The sequence below is a fragment of the Macaca mulatta genome, chromosome 2, assembly GCF_049350105.2.
Source record: "Macaca mulatta isolate MMU2019108-1 chromosome 2, T2T-MMU8v2.0, whole genome shotgun sequence".
NCBI lineage: Eukaryota > Metazoa > Chordata > Mammalia > Primates > Cercopithecidae > Macaca > Macaca mulatta.
Genome location: NC_133407.1, coordinates 15,448,966 through 15,474,754, shown reverse-complemented (window position 1 = coordinate 15,474,754; position 25,789 = coordinate 15,448,966). Strand labels below are relative to the sequence as shown.

Here is a 25,789-nt window from a genome sequence, read left to right as displayed (position 1 = left end):
AGAATATAGTCAACAACTGTAAAGTATACTTTCTTTTTATGCACACATTGACCATTAATATTGGTGTATGTCAGGCTCTAGGACTAGGCTCAATAGCTTTCAAGGGATTGGTATCACACAGATTATATTCTCTAACCAGAATGCAAAGAGGCTAGAAATAAAAAAAAACAGAAAAGTACTTATTTCTAGTGATTTAAAAAATATGCTTCTGCACATATCAAGGGTAAAGAGAAATCAAAATAGACATGTTTAGAAGCAAACAGTAAGAAACAGATTGCACATCAAAACTTATGAGATAAAGCCACAGTAGTACTTGAAGGAAATTTATAACCTTAAATATTTATATTAGAAAAGAAGTAAGGCTGCATTAAAAAGCTAAGCTTCAAATAAAGGAAGAAAATAATAAAGACAGGAACCAAAAGCTTCAAAACAGAACAAACATATGAGAGAGCTTGGGAGACATTACTATAAATTCTGTAGAGGTTAAACCCATAATAAAGGAATAGCATAAGCAACATTTTAACAATACATCTGAAAATTTAGATGAAATGGACAAATTATAAGTGTGGTAAGTCTAGATTATATTATCTTTAAAAAATGTGTAATATTCATTTTAACACATGCTTAAAATTAAGACGACATCATACTTAAACAAAAAAAACCCCATACCATTTATAGGCAGAAAACCTTTGTTTTTTAACTTCAAAACTCAGGTGACTGAGCAGAAAAACTGTGGGTTTTTTCTTTTAACCCACAGCAGAGACAGGAAACCCCACCTAGGTGCATTAGGTGCCTCAAAATGTTACAATGCTAGCAGGACTAAGCAGTTCAGGTGCAGTCCAGAAGGAAACAGCAATCACTTGCTCCATATAGAAAAATGAAGCTTCACTGACAGCTGACATCTGCACCATGCTTCACAGTGTCTGAAGATTTGTTTTCCTATGTACATCAGCTTTTTAAGTAGACACACATTTTCTTACATGTAAGATAAATAATAGTTAACAGCTACCACTTATTAGACATGTATGTGTCAGGAACTGTCCTAGATGGCTTACATACATTCTTTTCAATCTTTACAACACAACCAGATGCTGTAATCCCAGTTTTACAAATTAATCATCAGCAGACTGATTTGCTCATAGACTCATTCTTAATCACGTGGGTACAAGACGCAAACCCAAGGCTAGCTGATGCCTCCCTTCATCCATCCTTTTAAACAGGAGGGCTCCGGGCAGGAAGTTGTCCACAGAGCCACAGTGAGTTCAAGAGAGGCTCTGTCCAAGATCAGCCCACCACAGCTCATACAAAGCACCCACCTTCTGGATAACGTTTCGCAGAGCAAAATACTTCTCAGTGAGGTCCCCGGCCTCACTCAGTGGGGCATCATAGTCGTAGCTGGTGGGCTGGGCTGCATAGGGTGAGTTGGCCCCTAGAAGACAAAAATGTGCCATTAGTTATTACTGATGGCCCAGCTCTGGGACAAGTTCTTTGGGATCCATGAGCTCAGCACTGTGGAGAGAGAAAACTAGAAGACACACTAAAACCAGTTGTTGGGAGACACAGATGTGGCCCTCAGGATGCAAGGTTTAGAGGAAGGAGTTTCTTTCTAAAGGCAGCACTTACCAGGCACCTTTGCGTTTACCAAGCGCGCTTTCCATCCACTCTCTACGGAAGCCCACAGCTGTGATTCTCACAGGTGTCACCCCCACTGGACCAGCAGGGAATCTGAAGCTCCCCACAAAAATCTGCTAACACCTCACAACCAGTAATGGCAGGGCTTATGATGTGACCCCCATCTCCGACTGCTCATCCTGTCAACTCTGAACTTCTTCATGTCCTCAAGCTGTGGCTGAGAAAAGCTCAGTGGTGAAGACACAGATGACTAGGCCATGGATCGGCAGAAAACCGAGGGCTTATTAAACCAAACACAGAGGGAGACGACGGCAGACCCACATCAGCCACAGAGGTTCAAACGTAATCCAAGGGCCTCTGTTGCATCGAAGACTGTCGATGGGGCTGTGGTGCACCTCCTGGATCCCCCTTTAGAACCAGGGCACTTGCTCATTCTCCCAGCAGCTAGGGCTGTTGTCTGCTGACATTTCTCAGATGTGTCCGTCTCTGGGTGCTGGCCTCTGCTAAGCTGCCTCACCCAAGGTTACAACCCTTAGGGATAACCCACACCCAACAACTGACCAATGTGCCTCAAACAGTCATCCCAGCTGCAGAGCTCCCTCTGAGATTGGTTGAGGCCACTTGTGAAGCCCCACTTCTCCCTCTTTATCTTACAGGCATTGTTCCAGAGAGCACACTCAGTAAGCTTTCTGCCAGGTAATCTCGGAGTCTGTTTCCCTGGGAACTTGACCTACAACAAAGGCCAAAGGATTGTGCCAATACTGAGTACACAAAAGGACTAGAAAAACGAATACTCCTGCAATTACTGTGCAAGGGGCGGTATCTAGACCAGAGGATCCCAACCTTGTCAGGGATGATGTTCACAGGTATGAGGTTGTCTGCAATATTGGGCGGTACTTCCAAAACTTACCGTGCTTAAGTGTCACACGGAGAGCCTGTTAAAACAGATTCCTAAGCCCCATCCCAGAGATTCTGATTCAGCAGGTCCAGAGTGGGGCCTGAAACTGCATTTCTAACAGGCGTCCAGGTGATGCTGATACTACCATCCATAGACCAGCAAGGCTTTGTGCCTTCCTTCTCTACTTCAGACAGCATATTGCAATGCACGTGTGTGAGAGTGAAGTTATTTTTAGGAATAGTCTTTTGTCCAACCTAATTTGTACAATGAGGCACAAAACATGATAGTTTACCTAGGATTAGTAATAAATTCCTTGGATGCAGCTCACCAATGATGGAGCCACCTTGGGTGACCTACTGATGGTGGAGGTGACAGATGAGCAAGGCTGAGGATCAGATCAAGCAGGTCAGCTCCAAAGACCTTTTCATTAGTTCTCTGCACAGAATCTAAACTTTGAAAGATCTGGACCACTCAACCAACTGAATTGATCTAGTCATACCATTTCTCCCATTTCTTATTAATCAGAGACAACTCACAGTCAACAGGTCTGCCTGCCTTAAGGGATGCATAGGTTAAAACACATCCCTTCCTGTGAGACACAAAGAAAAAAAAAAAACCCACATCCGCTGCTGCAAGGAACTCACCTTCTTCGTGGCCCTCGTCTGCTTCTAATGTGGTAGCCACCCATGCTGCGCTGTGTTTCTTACTTGTATGTCTCTCTCCACACTACACTGCTTGCACCTGAGGGGCAGAGACTGCCTCACTTGCCCTTGAGTCCTCAGCCAGAGCCCGGCATGGAGGGGGTTGCCAGGTTGAGTTGGGAAAGTATGACCTCCAGAAGCACACTTTACAGGCCGAGGGAGCCCAGGCTGGGAAGCTGTCCAGTGGGTTTCAGGATGGACTGGAAGACTAAGTCTTTGTTCTAGTTCTACTGGCAGAATCTTACTTTGGGTGTTTTTAGACCACCATAGGGCAGCATCACAGAGAAATGGTGCAGATTCAAGCCTCCTCTGGCCACCTAAGAGGGGTGAGGTGTGAAGGCGAAAGAAATGGTGAGACTTTGCATTCACCAACATTCCACATTGTGTGAGAAGTACAGGAGCGCCTGGACCCTGTAGGCAGCCATCACACAGCTCTGGACACACACAGTCAAGGAGACACATACCTGCACAGGCAGGTGCATGTTCCTGTGGGTGGGATGGGCAGTGAGCTCCCCACTCCCTATAGTTTTCTCTCCCTGCTGACCTCTGGGAAGCCGGCCTGAAGAACAGCTGCTAAGTACAGATTGGCCTTCTCTTACTTCCTCAAAGAGACAGGGCAAAAAGGCAGCTTCAGAGAGGCTCGGCAGAACACAGCGGGGCGGGTGTGGGGGCTGGTTCAGGGGCTCCAGGGTGCAAAGGGTGATCCAAAGGGCAGTGACTCTGGCTCACCACTACCTGAATTCCAGTCCAAGCTCCACCCCTTGTCAGCTGAACAGAAAACGTGTGGACTTTTTTTTTGCATTCGGTTATTCTTATCTGTAAAGTGGTGTTGATAATCTCTAATTAAGATGAAGCTAATATGCAGGCTAACTAAGACAACAGAGGAAGAAAGAGGAATTCTATGGATTATGGCAGAGGGAGCGGCAGGGAAGAGGATTAAGGACAACTTCTATGTTCTGACAGTTTCTATAATGTCCAATTTTTTTCTAAGATGAATGTGTTATTTTAAGTATAACAGTAAGATTTAAAAAAATTTGTGTCATGAACCATAAAGCTCCAAAAACGATGTCTTTTTTCCTGGATTGGATGATTGGTCTCGATCCTATCAATGGCAGCTAGGGGGAATCACCATCTACTGAATTAAAAAGGTACCCACCAGGTCTCAACTGTTCTCATAAGATAAACACAAATATCAATTTGGGATGATCTAAAATATCAATGACCAACCTTGGCACACTATTATCTTTTCTTTTTTTAAAATTTAATTTAATTTTAAGTTCTGGGATATATGTGCAGGACGTGCAGGTTTGTTACATAGGTAAACGTGTGCCATGGTGGTTTGCCACACCTATCAACTGGTCACCTAGGGTTTTTTTTTTTTTTTTTTTTTTGAGACAAAGTCTCACCCTGTCACCCAGGCTGGAGTGCAATGGCACGATCTTGGTTCACTGTAACCTCCGCCACCCGGCTTCAAGTGATTCTCCTGCCTCAGCCTCCCAAGTAGCTGGGATTACAGGTGAGCGCCACCACAACTGGGTAATTTTTTGTATCTTTAGTAGAGATGGGGTTTCACCATGTTGGCCAGGCTGGTCTCAAACTCCTGACCTCGTGATCCACCCACCTCAGCCTCCCAAACTGCTGGGATTACAGGTGTGAGCCACCGCACCCAGCCTGGTCACCTAGGTATTAAGCCCTGCATGCATTAGCTATTTATCCTGATGCTCTCCTTCCCCTCATCACGCACCCCAGACAGGCCTTGGGCACGCTATTATCTTATATGCAGTGACATTTGAGTTTTGCAATATCTTCATTTCTTGGCTCTAATAATAGTATTAAAATTGATAATGCTTGTAAGCAATGTCTTCTCCTAGCCCATCTCAGCCTGCAAAAAAGACAGCAGTTCAAAGGAGAAACTTCATTAAGAGCTGACAGTATCCAATTTCAGATCCTGAGAGATTTAGGCCCAAACTAAGCCTTCAAAACTCAACAGCTGGGCATCCTCCATGATTCAGAGAGAAAAATACACATACAGAGACAGGTAGGGAATGAAGCTTAGAGAAAAGCCAGTACAGCATCATTTGTCTTTGCAAAAAGACAAAAAAAAAATCAAAGACATTGCAGAAAAATTTTGTCATAATTTTTCCTATACAAAAAAAAATATAGAAATGTAAACTGGTGTGGCCATTTTGGGAAACACTATGGCAGTTCCCGAAACTTGAAACATAGAGTTACCATATGACACAGCCATTCCACTTCTTGGTATACACCCAAAGGAACTGAAACAGGAATTCAAACAAATCCTTGTACATTAATGTTCAAAGCAACACTCTAACCAAAATGTGGAAATAACCCAAATGTCCATCAACCAATGAATGGATAAATAAAATACTGTACATCCACACAAGGGAATACTATTCAGCAATAAAAAGGAATGAAGCACTGATACATGCAACAACATGGACGAACGTTGAACACATTGGGCTAAATGAAATAAGTCAGACAGGTATATATACATGGTTCATTTATACGAAATGCTCAGAATCGGCAAACCAACAGGGACAGAAAGTATATTATTTCCAGGGACTGGGAGGAGGGAGAGTATGGAATGAATGCTAATGGGTATGGAGTTTCTTTTTGGGGTGATAAAATGTTCCTGAATCAGATAATGGTAATGGTTACACTACTTTGTGAATACAGTAAATACCACTGCATCATATACTTAAAAACTGCAAATTTTATGGTTTGTAAATTATACCTCAACAAAATAAAATGTTAAAAGAAAAAGACCACAGTAGAATATTTGAACAAATAAGCTATAGTTATAGACTGTGACTGAAGCCTGCCCAACTAGCCTGGTTTAAAACAGTAAGGCTTCTAAATGCTCACATTTATTTCCCTTAAAAATTATTTTGTTCAGGCGTGGTGGCTTACGTCTGTATTCCCAGCACTTTGGGAGGCCGAGGCAGGTGAATCATGAGGTCAGGAGATCGAGACCACCCTGTCTAACACGGTGAAACCCCATCTCTACTAAAAATACAAAAACAAAAATTAGCCGGGCATGGTGGTGGGTGCCTGTAGTCCCAGCTAATAGAGAGGCTGAGGCGGGAGAATGGCGTGAACCCAGGAGGCAGAGCTTGCAGTGAGCCGAGATTGTGCCACTGCACTCCAGCCTGGGCGACAGAGTGAGACTCTGTCTAAAAAAAAAAAAAAAAAGAAAAAAAATGTAAGAAACATTATTTTTAAAAATTATATTGGTAATCCTTACATGTTAGAAAATTTAGGGCCAGGCACGGTGGCTCACACCTGTAATCCTAGCATTTTGGGAGGCCAAAGTGGGAGGATCACTTGAGGTCAGGAGTTCAAGACCAGTCTGGCCAACATGGTGAAACCCCGTCTCTACTAAAATGCAAAAAATTAGTCAGGCATGGTGGTGCGTGCCTGTAATCCCAGCTACTCGGAGGCTGAGGCAGGAGGATCCCTTGAACCTGGGAGGTGGAGGCTGCAGTGAGTTGAGGTTGTGTCACTGCACTCCAGCCTGGGCGACAGAGTGAGACTGTCTCCGAAACAAACAAAAAAAGAAAATTTAGGAGAGGATAAACAAAAAAAAGAAAATAAAATTGTCTGGGGGCACACCCCTCCCCAAATTAATCAACTGAAACATTCTAGCATAAGTTTCTACAGATGTTAAAGTGCTCTTACCATTCCAATAGGCAAAATTGGTCCCACCTATAAACATGTACCTACAAGGAAACAAAAGAACACAGTACTTTACTGTGAACCCACGGCTACTGAGGGCACCCGCCCCTCAGGCAATGAACACTCACAAGTTCACACTCGCCCCACGGGCAAGTATATCATACAGGGAGGAAGCCACCACTTCAGTCTTGATTGTGGAGTGAGGTTGGCCCCAGTGGTCTAGCCAGCCAGTATAGAATTCAGAATTGATCTAAAACAAAAAAAGAATGTGGCCCTTAGGATAGACTTATGACCTTCCAATGCCAGGGCTTCCCTGCAATGCCCCATCTATGACAGGTGGAAAAGGGGTTGACATGCACTGCTTAACCCAGAGTTGGGGTACCAATGAGCACTTCCAATACCAGCAATGCCTATGTTCAGTCCTCAGGTTCCAGCCTAAAGTGAGATCTCATCTTACACAATGTAAATATTCCTGAAAAGTGGTGCCTACATTAAAATTTAGATAGCTGATCCCCTGTTTTAAACACAGTAGAAAAGTCTTGTTGGGCAAAGAAACTGTATAGCAAAATAGTTTCATAGAATAACAGCTCCAGGCCGGGCGCGGTGGCTCACACCTGTAATCCCAGCACTTTGGGAGGCCGAGGTGGGCGGATCACGAGGTCGAGAGATTGAGACCCTCCTGGCCAACATGGTGAAACCCCATCTCTACTAAAAATAGGAAAATTATCTGGGTGTGGTGGTGCGCCCCTGTAGTCCCAGCTATCGGGAGGCTGAGGCAGCGGAATCGCTTGAACTCGGGAGGTGGCGGATGCAATGAGCCGAGATTGCACCACTGCACTCCAGCCTGGCGACAGAGTGAGACTCCATCTCCGAAAAAAGAAAAGAAAAAAAAGAATAACAGCTCCAAGTTCGCCCTTTGTATGGGTCCAGATTTTCAGATCTCAGGTTGATGTATAATGAGGTAGACTTGTCCCAGTATTCTGCAAAGCAGGCCTCAAACACTTCATGTTTTTCTCGGGCATTGCCCTGCCAAGTCTTGGTCTAGAGAACAAAAAAGAAATCTGGCCCTTCTCGTGGGCACTTCTTGTTTTAGGTTCCAGGAAATAAGCTCCACCCAAAGTCTATGCAGAGACTGGACTCAGAAAAGGTTGTTTTATAAATCAGGCTTGTACACAGGTGGGGCAGTCTGACCTGGTACAGAGAAGGCACAGGATATTAACCCCTTAAACTGGGCTGAGCAACTTCTTGTTTAACTTCCCCTTAAACAAGAAGAGCAACTTCAGCCAAAGACTGGAAGAATGGAGACAGAAGGATTGATAGATTGTTTACAACCACCTGCATCTTGCCACCATCCCCTCCTCCTAGCAGCCTACACTGTGTGCCATGAAGCCCTGCAATTCGGCGTGGTCAGCAAACCTACATCCTCAAAGCCACCTGGCTGTTTATTAAAAATAAGAATCTCAGGGCCAGGCACAGTGAGTCACACCTGTAATCCCAGCCCTTTGGGAGGCCAAAGTGGGATCACTTGAGCTCAGGAGTTTGAGACAAGCCTGGCCAGCATGGTAAAACTTCGTCTCTACTAAAAATACAAAAAAATTAGCTGGGCGTGGTGGTACACACCTGTAATCCCAGATACTTGGGGGGCTGAGGCACAAGAATCACTGAACCAGGAGGCAGAGGTTGCAGAGAGCCCAGATGGCACCACTGCGCTCCAGCCTGGGCAACAGAGCAAGACTCTGTCTCAAAAAAAAAAGGAAATGAGAATCTCAGGCCCCAGCCCAGACCAAGCAGATCAAAATTTGCTGTGTTTATGAATCACGTGAGGATTAATAAGATCCCCAAGTGATTTGTAAATACTTTAAAGGTGGAGAAGCTCACAAAGAGTCACTTAACACAGACTTGAACTCAGATCCTGGCCTAGCCACTCACTGGCTATATGACCCTGGCAAGTGACATAGGTTCCCTGAGCCTCAAATGGAGACAATAAGACCACATAGGTTCCCTGAGCCTCAATAAAAATGGAGACAATAAGACCACTTATGAGAGTTGCCCTGAGGACCAGAGGAGACCAGGATGCAGAAGCACAGAACCTGATGTGTAACAGGCTATTCATGTTGGTCCCCAGTCTGCTCCACCCCAGTGCAGGAGCTCAATTTCAAATAGAAACATTGTTTCTGCTGTCATTCACATGTCCAGAATGGCTTTGACTCCACAATCCCATTAGCTGCTGACCCCAGAGCCAAAAACATCAAGTGCCTGCTGCCCAGTCTCAGCAGCATGTAACCTTTCTCTCCTAACAGCTGCAACGGTCTCTCCACACCTCACCCTCGATTCTTACCAAGGGTCCTTTGGGCTCACACTTCCTCTGGATTTGGAAAGCATCTGTGATGTTGCTGCCTGAAAATTTTAAGAGGGAGAAGCCAGGTCAGTCATAGAAATGACAAGAAGTTAAATAACAAGAGCCCTTCATGGGACTCAGGCCTGAAGCCCTGCTACGGTCAGAATGTTGGTATCCCCCTAAAATTCTCATGTTGGAACTTAACACCCAATATGATAGTATTAAGAGGTGAGGCCACTGGAAGTGATTGTCATAAGGGCTCCACCTTCATGAATGGGATTAGTGCCCCTATACAAAGAGGCTCCAGCCTGGCATGGTGGCTCATGCCTGTAATCCCAGCACTTTGGGAGGCCAAGACAGGTGCATCACCTGAGGTTAGGAGTTCGAGACCAGCCTGGCCAACATAGTGAAACCCTATCTCTACTAAAAATACAAAAATTAACTGAGCGTGGTGGCACACACTTGTAATCCCAGCTACTCAGGAGGCTGAGGCAGGAGAATTGCTTAAACCCGGGAGGTGGAGGTTGCAGTGAGCTGAGATCATGCCATTGCACTCCAGCCTGGGCAACAGAGCGAGACTCCATCTCAAAAATATTTTTTTTAATTAAAAAAATAAAAATAAAAATAAATAAATAAATAAATAAAAAGAGGCTTAACGGAGCTTCCTGGCCACCTGAGGGCACAGCAAGAAAGCATGGCACCATCTTTGAAGCAGAGAGCAAGTGCTTGCCAGACGCTGAATCTGCTGGCATCTTAATTTTGGACTTCACCACCTCTAGAACTGTGAGCAATAAAGTTCTTTTGTTTATAAATTACCCAGTCTAAGGTGTTTTGTTATAGCAGCCCAAACTGACTAAGGCAGGCCCCTTTCCCTTCCCACACCCCATGGGACTGGAATACTTCCAGGCTAGCTTCAGATTGGACCCATCTGAGGATGTGTGTGAACCCGAGAACATTACTTCCTCTCTGAGGAGGTCCCCGTGGCCTTTCCTGTCTGCACAACAGTTCCCTTCACAGGCCTGTCTTCTTTACCTGTGTTTCCCCAGGGCCTGGATACATATCTTGTGTGCTTATCTCTTCACAAGAACATCTGGTTGACCTGGATGCACCCCACAGGATGAGCCTGGTTTGAAGACACTTACAGCCTCCATAACACCATACACATGATAGTGCCACAAATATTTGCGAGTTAATTAACAAATCAAAAGGATGTGGGTGCTGTAGTTGTGTTTACCCCTGGATATTGGAATACACTCTGGATTCTAATTTGTACATTAGCCATTCCAAACCACTTGCTCTCAAGTCTTCCTCATGAAATATCCCATTAGGGGTGTCTTGTCTTTCCTCTTGTGTCTTCCATTTTCCCTCCCTCCTCTAAAATGAAAAAGAGGCCAGGTCTGGTGGCTCAAGCCTGTAATCCCAGCACTTTGGGAGGCCGAGACAGGCAGATCATGAGGTCAGGAGATCGAGACCATCCTGGCTAACACGGTGAAACCCTGTCTCTACTAAAAAACACAAAAAACTAGCCGGGCGAGGTGGCGGGCACCTGTAGTCCCAGCTATTCGGGAGGCTGAGGCAGGAGAATGGCAGGAACCCGGGAGGCAGAGCTTACAGTGAGCTGAGATCCGGCCACTGCACTCCAGCCTGGGGGACAGAGCGAGACTCCATCTCAAAAAAAAAAAAAAAAAAAAAAGAAAAAGAATTTCTCCACAGAGAAGGAATGGGCTGCCAAACACTGGGGAAAGAGGAAGCATGAGCAGTGTCCACAACAACCCGAGCAGAGGACGCCCTGGCCCCACACTTCACGACCCAGTTCCCACAACAGGTATCCCAGGGTGGATGTGGCCCCAGCCAACACCCTCTGATAATCACTTGCTCTGAGATGGGCATTTGGCTTCTCTGTAAGGCCAGCTTTCAGGACAGAATATGCTGATCGAGAAAGAGCAGAATCTCATTGGCTGTCTTTTTCACTATTAAGCATTAGGTGGCATTCAGATCTTTAAACACTGTTCTCATGAGACCCACCGGGCAATGCCCCTCTCCCACACAAAGCAATGAAGCTGGCAAAAGTCTCCGACTGGAGGGTCTGTCTGCCCCAGGCACCCTGGCCTTGTGGTTGTCTCTTCTCCAACCCCCAGCAGTGACAGTCATACTGTCACCTCATACGAATTATGCTTAAAACACATTCATAATCACCTTGAATTTGTTCTTCCCGACAGAAAAATGTCATGCTTTTTCGTCCCTGTGATGAGAAGCCTGGCCAAAGCAGGAGGAAACCGGCACGTCGCTTCCTCTGCAGCACTTTGTATTAGCTCGGTGCAAAAGTAATTGTGGTTTTTGTCATGGTTTTCTTTTTTTTTTTTTTTTTTTTTGAGATGGAGTTTCGCTTTGTCGCCCAGGCTGGAGCACAGTGGCACGATCTCAGGTCACTGCAACCTCCGCCTCTTGGGTTCAAGCAATTCTCCTGCCTCAGCCTCCTGAGTAGCTGGAATTACAGGAGTGTGCCACCATGATTTTTATACCAGCTAATTTTTTTATCTTTAGTGGAGATGGGGTTTCACCATGTTGGCCAGGCTGCTCTCAGACTCCTGACCTCATGATCCGCCTACCTCAGCCTCCCAAAGTGCTGGGATTACAGGTGGGAGGCACTGCACTGGGCCCATTTTTTTTTTTTTAAGGCAAAAACTGCAATCACTTTTGCACCAACGTAACCAACCTAACGGATGAGTCCTTTTATCACCAATTGCTCTCGAAACACTCCATTCACTTAAGGTCAGTTCTTTTCTGTTCTTCTCTTTTTTGATATGGTAGAAGAACCTCTTTTAAAATGTGACTATAGACTGGGCGCCGTGGCTCACGCCTGTAATCCCAACACTTTGGGAGGCCAAGGCAGGCGGATCACGTGAGGTCAGGAGTTTGAGACCACCCTGGCCAACATGGTGAAACCCTATCTCTACTAAAAATACAAAAATTAGCCAGGCGTGGTGGCAGGTGCCTGTAATCCCAGCTACTTGGGAGACTGAGGTAGGAGAATGCTTCAACCTAGGAGGCAGAGGTTACAGTGAGCTGGGATCATGTCATTGCACTCCAGACTGGGCAACAAGAGAGAAACTCCATCTCAAAAAAAAAAAAAAAAAGGGACACCAGGCTAATTTCCTCATTTCAGTCTTCTGTACATCCCTCTCAAGAGAGGCAAGCATTGGATGTGCAATGTGCATGAAGTGTCTTATACCTCAGAGGGGAAAACATCAGGGTCTTTATGCTACTCAAGGAACTGGTCTTTTGTGTGTGTGTGTTATCTTTTTTTTTGAGACGGAGTCTTGCTCTGTTGCCCAGGTTGGGGTACAGTGGCACGATCATAGCTCACTACAGCCTTGAATTCCTGGGCTCAAGTGATCTTCCTGCCTCATCCTCCCAAGTAGCTACGACTACAGGCACTTGCCACCACGCCTAGCCTGTAACTTTTTATTCTGCAGTAATTTCAAACTTACAGAATGTTGTAAGAATAGTACAAAAAACTCTCCTATTCCCTTCACCTAGATTTCCCAATTGTTAGCATTTTACTAGATTTACTCTATCAGTGTCTCTATAAAAATATACATTTTTCTGAGCCATCTGAGAATAAATTGCAGATGTGATGGCCCTTTATCCCTAAATACTTCAGTGTTCATTCCCTCAGAACAAAGGCATTCTTTAAATAAACACAATATACTTACAAAAATCAGGAAATTACACTGATACAATACTCTTATCTAGTCTACAGACTTTATTGAAAGATTGCAATTGTCTCAATAATGTCTTTCATAGCCGCACACACACACAAAAGTCCAGTCAGACATTTAGCTGTTGATATGGTTTGGATCTGTGTCCCCACCAAATCTCATGTTGAATTGTAATCCCCAGTGTTGGAGGTAGGGCCTGGTGGCAGGCGACTGGATCATGGGGGCAGAGTTCTTGTGAATGGGTTAGCACCATCCCCTCAGTGCTATTCTCCTAAGAGAGAGTGAATGAGTTACGAGAGCTGGTTGTCTAAAAGTGTGTAGCACTTCCCCTCCTATCTCTTCCTCCTGCTCTGGCCATGTAACATGTACCTGCTTTCCCTTTGCCTTCTGCCAAGATTTTAAGTTTCTTAAGGCCTCCCCAGAAGCTGTTGCCACCAGGCTTCCTGTACAGCCTGTAAGTCAACTAAACCTCTTTTCTTTATAAGTTACCCAGTCTCTGGTATTTATTTGGAGCAGTGCAAGAATGGACAAATACAGCTGTCATATCCTTTATGAAACATGCTCTCCTAAATGAAGACTCTCTTAATATTACTTATGGCCAGAAGCATCGTAACCACATTGCCCGCCCATCTGTGACTTTCACTTGCAGCATCTCCACAGTTTACCCAGCACTGTGTAAGGAATCTGGCACAGCTTTTGTAGCATCTGCCAAACCATCTCCAGCCCTGACAGTTCGGTGTTCTAAGTTATGCAGAAAGGTGACAAAGCGTTCGGTAAGTTCCCAGCCAGTGGCTGACCTCAAGGTTGGCTACAGCCAAGACATAACCCCGAGTGGGAGGGCAAGGAGGGCAGAAAGAGCAGAGAAGCAGGTCCCAGACACAGCCTCAAAGGTGACTGCCTCAAGGTAGCGCTTCTCACAGCTGGAGCCGCCCACCTGCTTCTTCATCTCGGGTGGGCCAGCCCAGCCCCTGAGACTCCATGTTCCAGGCTAGCTCCACCAGCGCTGAAAATGCAGCTACCCTGGAAGCTCTTGGCCTACAGATGACCCTGTTACTGAGGGGTGCAAGTATTCTATTCTAACTGTTCCTTGAAAAAGGAAGTGAAAAATCTCAATCTGCCCATGACACTTAAAACAACAGCTGCCCAGAGCAACTGACTGAGGAAAAAGCTGATGTGAAGCTGCAATTTCTGTTACTACAAACACCAACCTGGTCCAAAGTCCACCGTGGTGTAGAGGCCCTGCAGGGCCCCACATTGCAGGAACGTCTCATGTGCGCCGTCCGTGGTGAACAGAACCACATCATCCCCCAGATGGTGGTGAAAGCGCTTCTGCAGGAAGCGCAGGTAGTCAAAATCACAGGCGAAGTAGCTGCCATATTCATTTTCAACCTGTGAGTGAAAAAAGAGCAGGGAAAAATGAGGAGATCCCAATGTAGCCATCCTAATGCAGGCTTTTGTGTGGGAAAATATCTGAGCATCTGCTAAGATGACAAGGCTTAATGATTGCCAGAAAAACTTCCTTCACTCAGACCTCAAAACTGACTAAAAAAAACCACCAACAATTCACCATAAAACTTTACCTCCTATTAACCCTCTCCCACCACTGAGAAATAAGAAAAACAAAAAAACACCAAACTGGTGTTCAGATAGTAGTGGTATTCTTCCCTAAAATAGAAAGTAGATACTTTAAACATCACATAAATAATACCTTCCCATGGTAGAAATGCTAGAAAAATGAAAACAGGAAAAGTATCCATTAATTCCATTGCCCAGAGATAATCACTGCAAGCCTTTTAGTATACAGCCGTCTAGATTTACACAGACCCACACACTCCCCAAATATACACAAATAATACACAGCAGTGTTTTCTTTCCTCAAAACTGGCATCATATTACATGCACCGGTTGTAACTGTGTTTTCCCTTAATATACTATGCAAAATCTCCATGGCAATAAGAAGGGTGAATGCCAGGGACAGACACGGCATGTTTATTCGACCTGCTGTCACACACACACTGGTGTTCAGTTTGTGCTCAATAACATCAGTGGTTCTCAACCAGGAGCTCTTTAGCCCCACAGGGGACATGTGGCTATGTCTGGAAATGTTTGTGATTGTCACACCTCAGGGGACGTGCTCAGGGCATCCAGTGGCTAGAGGCCCAGGGATGCTGCTAGACATTCCACAGTGCACAGGGAAGCCCCATAGTGAAGAATTATCAGGTGCAACATGGCAATAGTGCTGAGGGCGGGGTCCCTGCTCTGAAGCATGCATTCTCAATGAGGTGGGTAGCATCCCCGAGGGGGTAAAAATGGATGCTTTGGGGATAAAATATATTAAACACACACACACACACACACACACACACACACACACAGAGCAAATAAACCAATACACAATATCTCAGGTATTAAAATTTCATGGTGAAGAGGAGAAGGCACTTAGAAAAAAAGTTTAAAAGGGATCCTTGGCAATGATGAAAAAAAACAGGTTAAGAAACATTGCTCTCGGGCAATAAAACAAATGAACTTCAGCTCTACCCAATACACCAAAGAATCTTAGGAATATAATGTCAAGTGAAAGAAGCATGACACTGAAAAATACATACAGTACAATCCCCTTTAGAGAAAATTCAAAACAATCAAAACCTAACTATAAAGTCTGAGTACACACATAGGTGGTAAAAGTATAAAGAAAAGCAAAAAACTGATGGCTATAAGAGTCAGCACAGTGGGATGAAATGGTGTATGATCAACGAGGACACCTGGGAAGCTTCTGGGGCACTGGCTACGTGCTGTTTCCTGACCTTGGTTGGTGTTTATGTGGGTGTTCACACCATAGTGATTCATTACACTGCACATTTATATATGTATGCTATATTTCATTTATAAAAATTTTAAAAATGCCCAACCATAAAATTTTAACATACACATAATACAAAAATATTTGAGATCCTGGGAATACGTGATCTTTAAACATAAGCACAAGAAACTGTGAGTCCCCAGAAAAGAGGTGCTTAGCCTGAGTGGCTGGGAGAGATTGGTAGGGAAGGTTCCTTGGAGGGACAGCCTGAGGTCGCTCTAGAAGAAAAGGCTCTGAACTTGGGAAGGGAATGGGAAGAGGGTATTCCTACATATTTGATATCGCCAACAGCTCAATTTCGTCCATGTGCAGAGTTGGAGAGTGGGAGAAGAATGGTGAGTGATGAAAATGAACTAAATGCTGCCGTCATTATCTGCACAGTCCTGCCTCCCAAATGGTTTCATGAATGATCCTTCTCTCAGAGAGGATCCCTCTGGCAATACTTTCAGAGTTTGGGTTCAAGAAGTAAAACAGACCGTAGCATGCATGCCCAGGACAGAGACTTCACTGGTCATGAAACCATCCTGGAAGAGGACGTATTTGCTGCTTACGCAGAGTAGAAAACTCCCATTGATGAGTTCCATGAAAGTTCCTTTTGCAATAATTTAGATAAATGCTAAGAAAAGCTTTGTAAATACTGGCAAGGTTCTTTCCTCCTCCTTTATAAGTGCTACTTACATGACTATGTCTCCTTTTTATCATCTGGCTGTCAAGAAATTCAGAGCTAAAGATCTTAAAAGTCAGCTCCAGCAACTAAATGGTCTCACAGCCTCTGCACCTCGTGTTCTCTTCCGCCCACCCCCATAACCCAACCCAACCTTGGTTTTCTTATCATCTTGCTTTTCCAGATCTTATTTATCCATTATCATCATTGTATCATACACCCTAAAATAAACAGGCTTGTAAAAAATGTATACACATAATTTGGTTAGGTTTTGAGAGAGCAAGAAAAGCACAATTGTGAGGCAGCTTAGAGTTCTAGTCACGGGCATGGCTGGCAAAGGCCCAACCATCTACATGCAAATCTGAGCTCTGCCACTTCCTACCCATGGGACTCCACCTGTAAAGTGTACCTAACTTGATGGGTTATCACGAGGATTAACTGAGTCAATACACGACTAGAACTTTGCACAGATCTGGCATCTAGTAAGTGTTCAAAATGCTAGCAGCTAAGACTCTACGCAAGTTCTATGTTACTACCAATTAGGAAAAAAAAGATGTGTGAAGGCTGGGGGTAGGTGAAACATACAAATGAAAAGGCTTGAAAAACCCATAGAAAAAGTCATGGCTAGGTTCAGAGGAACACTGATGTTTCTAGAGCAGGAGTCAACAAACCTTTTTAATACAACACCAGGCCGGGAGTGGTGGCTCATGCCTGTAATCCTAGTACTTTGGGAGGCTGAGGCAGGTGGATCACTTGAGGTCAGGATTTCAAAACCAGTCTGGTCAACATGATGAAACCCTATCTCTACTAAAAATACAAAAAAAACTAGCCAGGTGTGGTGGCAGGCGCCTATAATCTCAGCTATTTGAGAGGCTGAGGCACAAGAATTGCTTGAACCTGGGAGGCAGAGGTTGCCATGAGCAGAGATTACGCCACTGAACTTCAGCCTGGGCAACAGAGTGAGACTCCATCTTAAAACAAACAAACAAACAAATAACCACCAAAGAGTAAATATTTTAGGCGTTGCAGCCATAGAGGTCTCCATCTCAACTACTCAGCTCTGCCACTATAGTACAAAAGTGGCCACAGACAATATATAAACAAATAGTGTGGTGATTCCAATATACTTTTACTTACAAAAAAATGTAGGTGGTGGCCATAATTTGCAGGTCTTTGTTCTAGAGCAACTGTCTCCATTCTGTAAGCTCCTTAAGACCAGAGACTTTTAAAGATGTTGCTATTCCAAACAGTCATAAATAGGCTTATTACCGCATGATGAATGCCCTGTTAATTGGATGAAGTAAAGTTGTGGGTGGAAGGTCGTCCACTCCTAATTATTTTCACCTTGGATATTATCAATGGCTTTAGTTTTTTCAGGCAGAAACTGAGATAAACATCCACATATGCAAACCATCATAGGTGGCACTGGCTCAGCTAATCCCCCCAAAAGAGAAACATCTGCATATCTGACTGAATCATGAGGATGAATAAAGGCACAGACCTGGCTTCCTGTATCTGTAACACAACAGTGTTGAGGGCCCTAAATGTTCTCAGACAGGGATTTGAGCCTTCTGGTCTGACTCATTTTTACCCTGGCTGCAAACACGTAGCTCCTCCCTGGCCATTTCAAACTCTGAGCACTGAGAGAGAAAATTAACATCAAGAATTGAGTAAAGCCACCATTTTCTACCCTTCAACATGAATTAAGACAGACACAGAAATTGCCTTTTACAGAAATCTTTATTTTTTTGAGACAGAGTGTCATTTTGTTGCCCAGGCTGGAGTGCACTGAGTGGTGTGACCACGGCTCACTGCAGCCCCAACCTCCCAGGCTCAAGTGATCCTCCTGCCTCTGTGCCCTGAATGGCTGGGAACATAGGCGCATGCCACCATACCCAGCTAATTTTTAAATTTTTTGTAGAGATGGAGTTTCACTATGTTGCCCAGGCTGGTCTTGAACTCCTGGGCTCAAGAGATCCTCCTGCCTCAGCCTTCCAAAGTGCTGGGATTACAGGCATTGAGCCACCATGCTTGGCCCTTTTACAGAAATCTTTACAGATAGAATTACTGTCTACAGGCCTGGGGCAGTGGCTCATGCCTGTAATCCCAGCACTTTGGGAGGCCGAGGTGGGTGGATCACGAGGTCAAGAGATTGAGACCATCCTGACCAACATGGTAAAAACCCCATCTTCACTAAAAATACATAAAATTAGCCGGTGTGGTTGTGCACACCTGTAGTCCCACCTACTCGGGAGGCTGAAGCAGGAGGATCACCTGAACCTGGGAGGTGGAGGTTGCAGTGAGCCAAGATCGTGTCACTGCACTCCAGCCTGGTGACAGAGCAAGACTCTGTCTCAAAAAACAAAAATAATAACAGCAACGAAAAGAAATACTGTCTACAAATCCCCCAGTTCCTTCTTATCAAGTCAATCAGCTTCTATTCCATTCCAGAGCTGTTTGGTGCGTATGTGATGTGCACAAACACATGATGTGCCCTCATGGCTGCCAGGCAGAGGCGTGGGGGGCCAGGAGACTAGAGACACAGTGTGTCAGGGATGAAACTGCTCCCACGTGTGCTTCACAAAAGGAGGCACCAGTGACGGTTCTGAAAGTCTTATGGAAACCAATATGTCAATTGGGACGGCTTCCGGACAGAGGGAACACATATAGGAACTGTGCGTCGGAAGGTAAGTAGGACAACCATGAAAGATGATGAAAGAGTTGTTAACGATATGAAAAAATGCTCATGACAAAGAATGAAGCAAAAAAAGCCACACAGAAAATAGGTCACAGAGAATGAACTTACTCTGTAAGAAAGAAGAAAGAAAAAAGGCATAGAAAATATTCAAGGAAACTCCCAAAAATGTGAAGCGCTTTGCTATGGCTCCTGAGGTCTGAGTAACAATTATGTTTTTTCTGCTTTCTTATGTCTCTCTACACTTGTTTATTTTGTAAACAAGGGATAAAAATGATTAGGTGGGATTCAAGCATGTGGAGATGGGAAGGGGAGAGGATGAGGAGGAGGAGGGCAGAGTCAACTGGCAGGACTCAGGGTCAAGTTAAAGTCATCTGAGGTTGCTAGGGATGGACACAAGAAGAAATATCTCCACGACAGTCAACTTCACCTCTGCAGAATTAATACTTGATTATACTTTTCATGGCATTTCCAAAACCAAAGGGGCAGAAAAGTTGTGAGCAGAAATTGAAAGTGATTCAAGGAGAAGCAGAGACTGAAAAAAAGAGGGCATCTAAAGAGGGTTTGCACCTGAGACCAGAAGAAAGGAAGACAACATAGCCATGCAAAGCAAAGATGCACCCAAGTTTCAGACTTGATATCTTCATGTAGGAAAATGTGGTTCCTATTAGCTGAACCAGTACAGACTCAAGACGGTAAAAGATAGGGGCATGTGGGGCGACTCACACATCCCGCCGTGAGCAGCAACCTGGCCTCTCTCAAGAAAATATCTCCTCCCACCGCAAAGCCTCAGAACGGACACCCTGGCCAGTGCAGCCCTCTCAGCACCTCTGTCCACCCACACCTGAAAGGCGAGGGAGTGCCCATGCTCCCGCCCTACCACGATCCATCCCCACAAGCTGCCTATAGTTCATAAGAAGGAAGCCTGGCCCACACTCCCCTAGGGAGTGCCACTCTGCATCCCTGGGATGTCCAGGATGCAGCCACCTTTACATAACTTTACTCTTTTCCATAAAAGCATCCTTGGTCATGGCCATGAGCAGTGGCTCATGCCTGTAATCCCAGCACTTTGGGAGGCCGAGGTGGGTGGATCACCTGAGGTCAGGAGTTTGAGACCAGCCTGGTCAACATGGTGAAACCCCACCTCTACTAAAAATATAAAAACATAGCCGGGCATCGTGGCGCACGCCTGTAATGCCAGCTACTTGGGAGGCTGACGCAGGAGGGTCACCTGAACCCAGGAGGCAGAGGCTGCAGTGAGCTGAGGTCGTGCCACTGCATTCCAGCCTGGGCAACAGAGCGAGACCCTGTCTCCAAAAAAAAAAAAATCTTTACTCTTTTCCATAAGAGCATCTTTGGTCATGGCCAGGCACAGTGGCTCATGCCTGTAATACCAGCACTTTGGGAGGCCAAGGCAGGCAGATCACCTGAGGTCAGGAGTTTGAGACCAGCCTGGCCAATACGGTGAAACCCTGCCTCTACTAAAAATACAAAACTCAGCCAGGCGTGGTGGCATGCGCCTGTAATCCCAGCTACATGGGAGGCTGAGGTGGGAGAATCACCTGAACCCAGGAGGCAGAGGTTGCAGTAAGCTGAGATTGCACCACTGCACACCAGCCTGGGCGACAGAGTGAGACTCTGTCTCAAAAAAAAACAAAAAGCATCCTTGGTATCCTTGGTCAATGCCCAATGAACATGGTTTTATGTTTCACCTAAGTAATTTTACCGACACCAAAAACTGTTGAAGTTCAATGTACCCCACAGTATACTAGTTCTTGCAGAGCCAAGAACACATGGAAGAAGGAGAATGGGGCAGAAAGCAAGAGAGGAAACATAACAGCCCCAGTTGACCACATCCTTTTCCATTCCAGGTTTATCTGACTGCTGAGGCAGTGCCGATACCAAAGTGTTTCAGTCCATGCTGCATTACTGCTGCCAGAAAATAATATTGCAGGAGAGACAGAGAGACAAACCCTGGAATCCGCAGAATTAGGATGCTATCCTAATTCTGCCACCTGCTGGCTGGTTGACCTTGGCCAAGTCACTCAACCTTTTCAAACTTCCTCATTGAAAAGAGACAGTGGTTGGAAGAATTGAATAGCATTTACAAAGCACCCAGCAGAAAGCCTGCCACATAGCAGGCATTCAAAAATGGTAATGCCTTCCCAAATGCAATTTAACTAAAAGCACTATCTGCAGCATTATCTGTTAAAGAAACAGATCTATGAGGCTCATGTCTGCATCACTCCTATCATTTATATAATATAGATGGATGGGAACCCCTCCCCCAATCCATCCATGCTCAACTCCAGGGTTACCTGCACTGTTATAATTGGCCCTCCATTCTGATAGAGGAGAGGCTTCATCTTGGGCAGAAGGACTCCCAACCACTTGTCCACAGCTGCCAGGTAATCTGGAAAACAAGAAAAGTTTAACACAAGCTTGTCCAACCCACAGCCTGCAAGCCACATGCAGCCCAGGATGGCTTTGAATGTGGCCCAACACAAATTTGTAAACTTTTTAAAAACATTCTGAGTTTTTCGGCTGGGCACGGTGGCTCAAGCCTGTAACCCCAGCACTTTGGGAGGCCAGAATTTCTGCACTCAGAAATTCACTGCATGTGGCTTGCAGGCTTTTTTTTTTCTTTTAGCTCATCAGCTATCATTAGTGTTAGTGTATTTTATGTGTGGCCCAAGACAATTCTTCTTCCAGTGTAGACCAGGGAAGCCAAAAGATTGAACACCCCTGGTTTAACACCATCACACACCTTTTAGTACAAAGAGACCCCAATGCAGCCAGTGCAGCTTTATTACACCAGGGCTGGCAGCAGAGATCAGGATATACGGGACTCAACAAGTACCTTCTGAAATAAAAGTCTCATAAAAGTCGTCCTGCATGTAGTTGTCTCCTCAGCTGAGCTCCTCAGGGGACAAGGACCAGCGTGCCTGTATCTGTCTGCTACGGCTGGAATGTTTGTCCCCTCCGAAACTCACGCTGAAACAGAATCCCCAGTGCGGGAGCACTGAGAGGTGGGGCCTTTAAGAGGCGTTGGGTCTTGAGGGCTCAGCCCTCATAAGCAGATCGATCCACTCGTGGATTAATAGATTCATAGGTTAGTGGATTCATGGGTCATCATGGGAACGGGACTCGTGGCTTTATAAGAAGAGGCAGAGAGATCTGAGCTAGGACACTCAGTCCCCTCACCATGTGATGCCCTGTGCCCCCTCAGGACTCTGCAGAGTCCCCACCAGCAAGAAGGCCCTCACCAGATACAGCCCTTCCACTTTGAACTTCTCGGCCTCCATAACTGTAGGAAATAAATGCTTTTCTTTATAAATTACTCAGCTTCAGGTATTCTGTTACAAGCAACAGAAAATGGACTAAGACACCATCCTTGCCATAGGACGGACACAAAGCCTGGAGCATAGAACATATCCAAGCAACGTTTGCTGAATGAAGAAAAGAGTCACTGAACAGTGTGTCCTCTTCTCAGTCACAGGAAGATTTTTTTCTGTATAAAATGAAGTTCTAACAAATTATATAGTTATATTGTCAAATAGGAATAATAAAAGTACATGCCACATAAAGTTGGCATAAGGATTAAAGGAGTTACTACATATGAAAACACCAATAATATGCTAAGTGTGCAAAACATGAAGGTCCTGGAGCAAGACAAAGAAAAAAACCATCATTTACACATTGCTCTGTAGAAGTAGACAAAAATAGAAGGCATTGCAGCTACCAAGCAATCCAATGACACCATCCCAGAAACTGTCATTTTGTTTTTATTTCTTTTTTTTTTTTTGAGACAGAGTTTCATTCTTGTTGCCCAGGCTGGAGTGCAATGGCGCAATCTGGGATCACTGCAACCTCCGCCTCCCAGGTTCAAGCAATTCTCCTGCCTCAGCCTCTCAAGTAGCTGGGATTATAGGCATGCACCACCACACCTGGCTAATTTTTGTATTTTTAGTAGAGACAGGGTTTCTTCACGTTGGTCAGGCTGGTCTCGAACTCCCGACCTCAGGTGATCTGCCTGCCTCGGCCTCTCAAAATGTTGGGATTACAGGTTTGAGCCACTGTGCCCGGCCTTATTTCTTTCTTTGAGACAAAGTCCCTCTCTGTTGCCCAGGCTAGAGTGCAGTGGTGCAATCATGGCTCACTGCAGCCTCAACCTCCCAGGCTCAGGCAATCCTCCCACCTCAGCCTGCCGGACTACAGGCACATGCCAGCACACCTGGCTAATTTTAAAATTTTCTTAGAGATGGGGTCTCACTATGTAACCTAGGCTCGTCTCAAACTCCTGGGCTCAAGCGATCCCTCCTCCTTGGCCTCCCAAAGTCCTGGGATTACAGGTGTGAGCCACCATGCCTGGCTTGTCATTTTGATTAGCTAGGTGCTATCATTGGTTGTGGAATATGCTAAGTAAATAGGAAGAGAAAGCATTGAAGTCAGCTGGTCAACCGCAAACAGGGCTCAATGCCAATTCAAAGAATTACCAGTTTATCAGTAAGATCTGGTTAAGTAGTTCAGAGCCTAATTTCCTAGAGGTTTAGTTTGGTGCTATGCACTGGACGGTGATAAACACTCAGACTTTCAGTAAACTTTCAAAAGTATTTGTGCAGAGGTACCCCAAACTTCAAAATACCTCCCCCTTTCGATAAAAATTGTTGAAGCTTTTTTTGTTTGTTTGTTTGTTTTGAGACGTAGTCTCGCTCTGTCATCCAGGCTATAGTGCATTAGCACGATCTCGGCTCACTGCAACATCTGCCTCTGGGGTTCTAGCAATCCTCCTGCCTCAGCCTCCTGAGTAGCTGGGATTCCAGGCGCCCACGACCACGCCCAGCTAATTTTCTGTATTTTTAGTAGAGGCGAGGTTTTGCCATATTGGCTAGGCTGGTCTCGAACTCCTGACCTCAGGTAATCCACCCGCCTCAGCCTCCCAAAGTGCTAGGATTACAGGTGTGAGCCACCGCACCTAGCCAGAAGCTGTTTTTCTTTTTTTTTTAATTTAATTTTATTATTATTATAATTTAAGTTCTAGGGTACATGTGCACAACGGCCTGAAGCTTTTATAAATCTTCTCAAGACATCTGTAACAACTTACCTGGGTCGGAAGAGCGGAGAAGAATAGCCTCTTTCTCTAGCAGCCAAGCAGGTAATCCTCCCTAGGTCAGGAAAAATAAGCCATTATAATGTCCATTCTGTGAAGGGAGCTCAGAGGAGACAGAAATTACTATTAGCAGTTATGGAAAAGAATAAAAGCTTCAAGGGACAAGAGGTATTTGAGCTGGGCTTTTTGGTTTATAACTTGCAGGGAAATTAGACATTGGAATGTAGTACAATTAAGATCACTCTGCATGAATGCAATGTTTTGAGGACCAAAGCCTTTTCCATAAAGATTGTTCAATTTAGTTTCACAACTACCTGCGAGGTAGACAGAGAAGACACCATTAACTGCTTCTTACAGACGAGCAACCTGAGTTATATGAGTGACCACCAAGAGGAGAGCCCATGCCCTGACCCCGGCCTGCTTCTCTCTGCCTGGGTACCTTGCCAAGGTAAAAGACACCTGTGTTGGGTACAGTCCCAGGCCCCATGCTCTCTGGAATGCAGGTCTGCCTTAATGCCCTTTGCCCCAGGGCTGCTGCCTGCCAACTCACACACCAGGCAGAACCCAGTCTAGCCACACTCACCATTTCCCACTCCGCACAGATGTAGGGTCCGGGCCTCAGGATAACCAGCAGTCCCAGCTCGTGAGCCAGCCGAAGAAAATATTCCACATCATGGTCCTCAGAAAACTGGTACTGTCCTGGCCAGGGCTCATGAAAGTTCCAGGGCACATACCTGCCAAGATACACACAGCCCCTTCCTGGATACTTGGCAGAGTCAAGAAGAAGGAAGAGTGGGGAAGGGGCCTCATTATGACTATTGCTAACACAAGGATAAGAGGGAGAAGGTGCTTTGGAAGAAAAATGATCCAAGGCTGGCACGTGGCTCAGGCCTCTAATCCCAGCACTTTGGGAAGCCACGGTGGGCAGAGCCCAGGAGTTTGACACTAGCCTGGGCAACGTGGTGAAACCCTATCTCTACAAAAAAAATTAGCCAGGGTGCATGCCTATGGTCCCAGTTACCCTGGAGGCTTGAGGTGGAGGTTTGCTTAAGCTCGGGAGGTTGAAGCTGCAGTGAGCTGTGATTGTGCCACTGCACTCCAGACTAGATGACAGAGACCCTGTGTCAAAACAAATAAAGAAAAGAAAAGAAAAATTATCCAGAATTTGGATATAAGGCAAAACAGTGACTGCATTTCCTTTCCATGTTATAATGGAGGACTGTCCAATGGGCCCACTGAGGCTTCTTTCATTCTCCAAGGGAAATATTTTGTTTGACTTACTATTTACTATTGATTAAGGGAAGAACTTTGAAGTTACAGATTAATTTGTAGATTATTGCCTGGGAGAGAAACAAATGATGATTGTCATACAGAGAAGACAACTCCAAAGGTAACTCTTTCATTCATTGCCCTTTATGATATTAACCAGTTTTATCTCTAAAGATAACTTTATTTGAACATGCCTTTCTTGAC

At 45.2% G+C, this 25,789-nt stretch overlaps 1 protein-coding gene across 2 annotated transcripts in view; it reads right to left on the bottom strand.

Annotated features, from left to right (window-relative positions):
• GLB1 (galactosidase beta 1) overlaps positions 1 to 25,789 on the bottom strand; it is a 110,295-nt gene that overhangs the window by 56,757 nt on the left and 27,749 nt on the right. For both annotated transcript variants that reach the window (XM_028843605.2, XM_077991360.1), the window contains exons 3-10: positions 24,900 to 25,050; positions 24,311 to 24,371; positions 21,525 to 21,619; positions 14,196 to 14,376; positions 9,266 to 9,324; positions 7,056 to 7,177; positions 6,931 to 6,971; positions 1,317 to 1,429 (exon numbers count right to left, since the gene is read on the bottom strand). In XM_028843605.2, the coding sequence (XP_028699438.2) occupies positions 1,317 to 1,429; positions 6,931 to 6,971; positions 7,056 to 7,177; positions 9,266 to 9,324; positions 14,196 to 14,376; positions 21,525 to 21,619; positions 24,311 to 24,371; positions 24,900 to 25,050 (823 nt within the window). The remainder of the gene's footprint in view (positions 1 to 1,316; positions 1,430 to 6,930; positions 6,972 to 7,055; positions 7,178 to 9,265; positions 9,325 to 14,195; positions 14,377 to 21,524; positions 21,620 to 24,310; positions 24,372 to 24,899; positions 25,051 to 25,789) is intronic.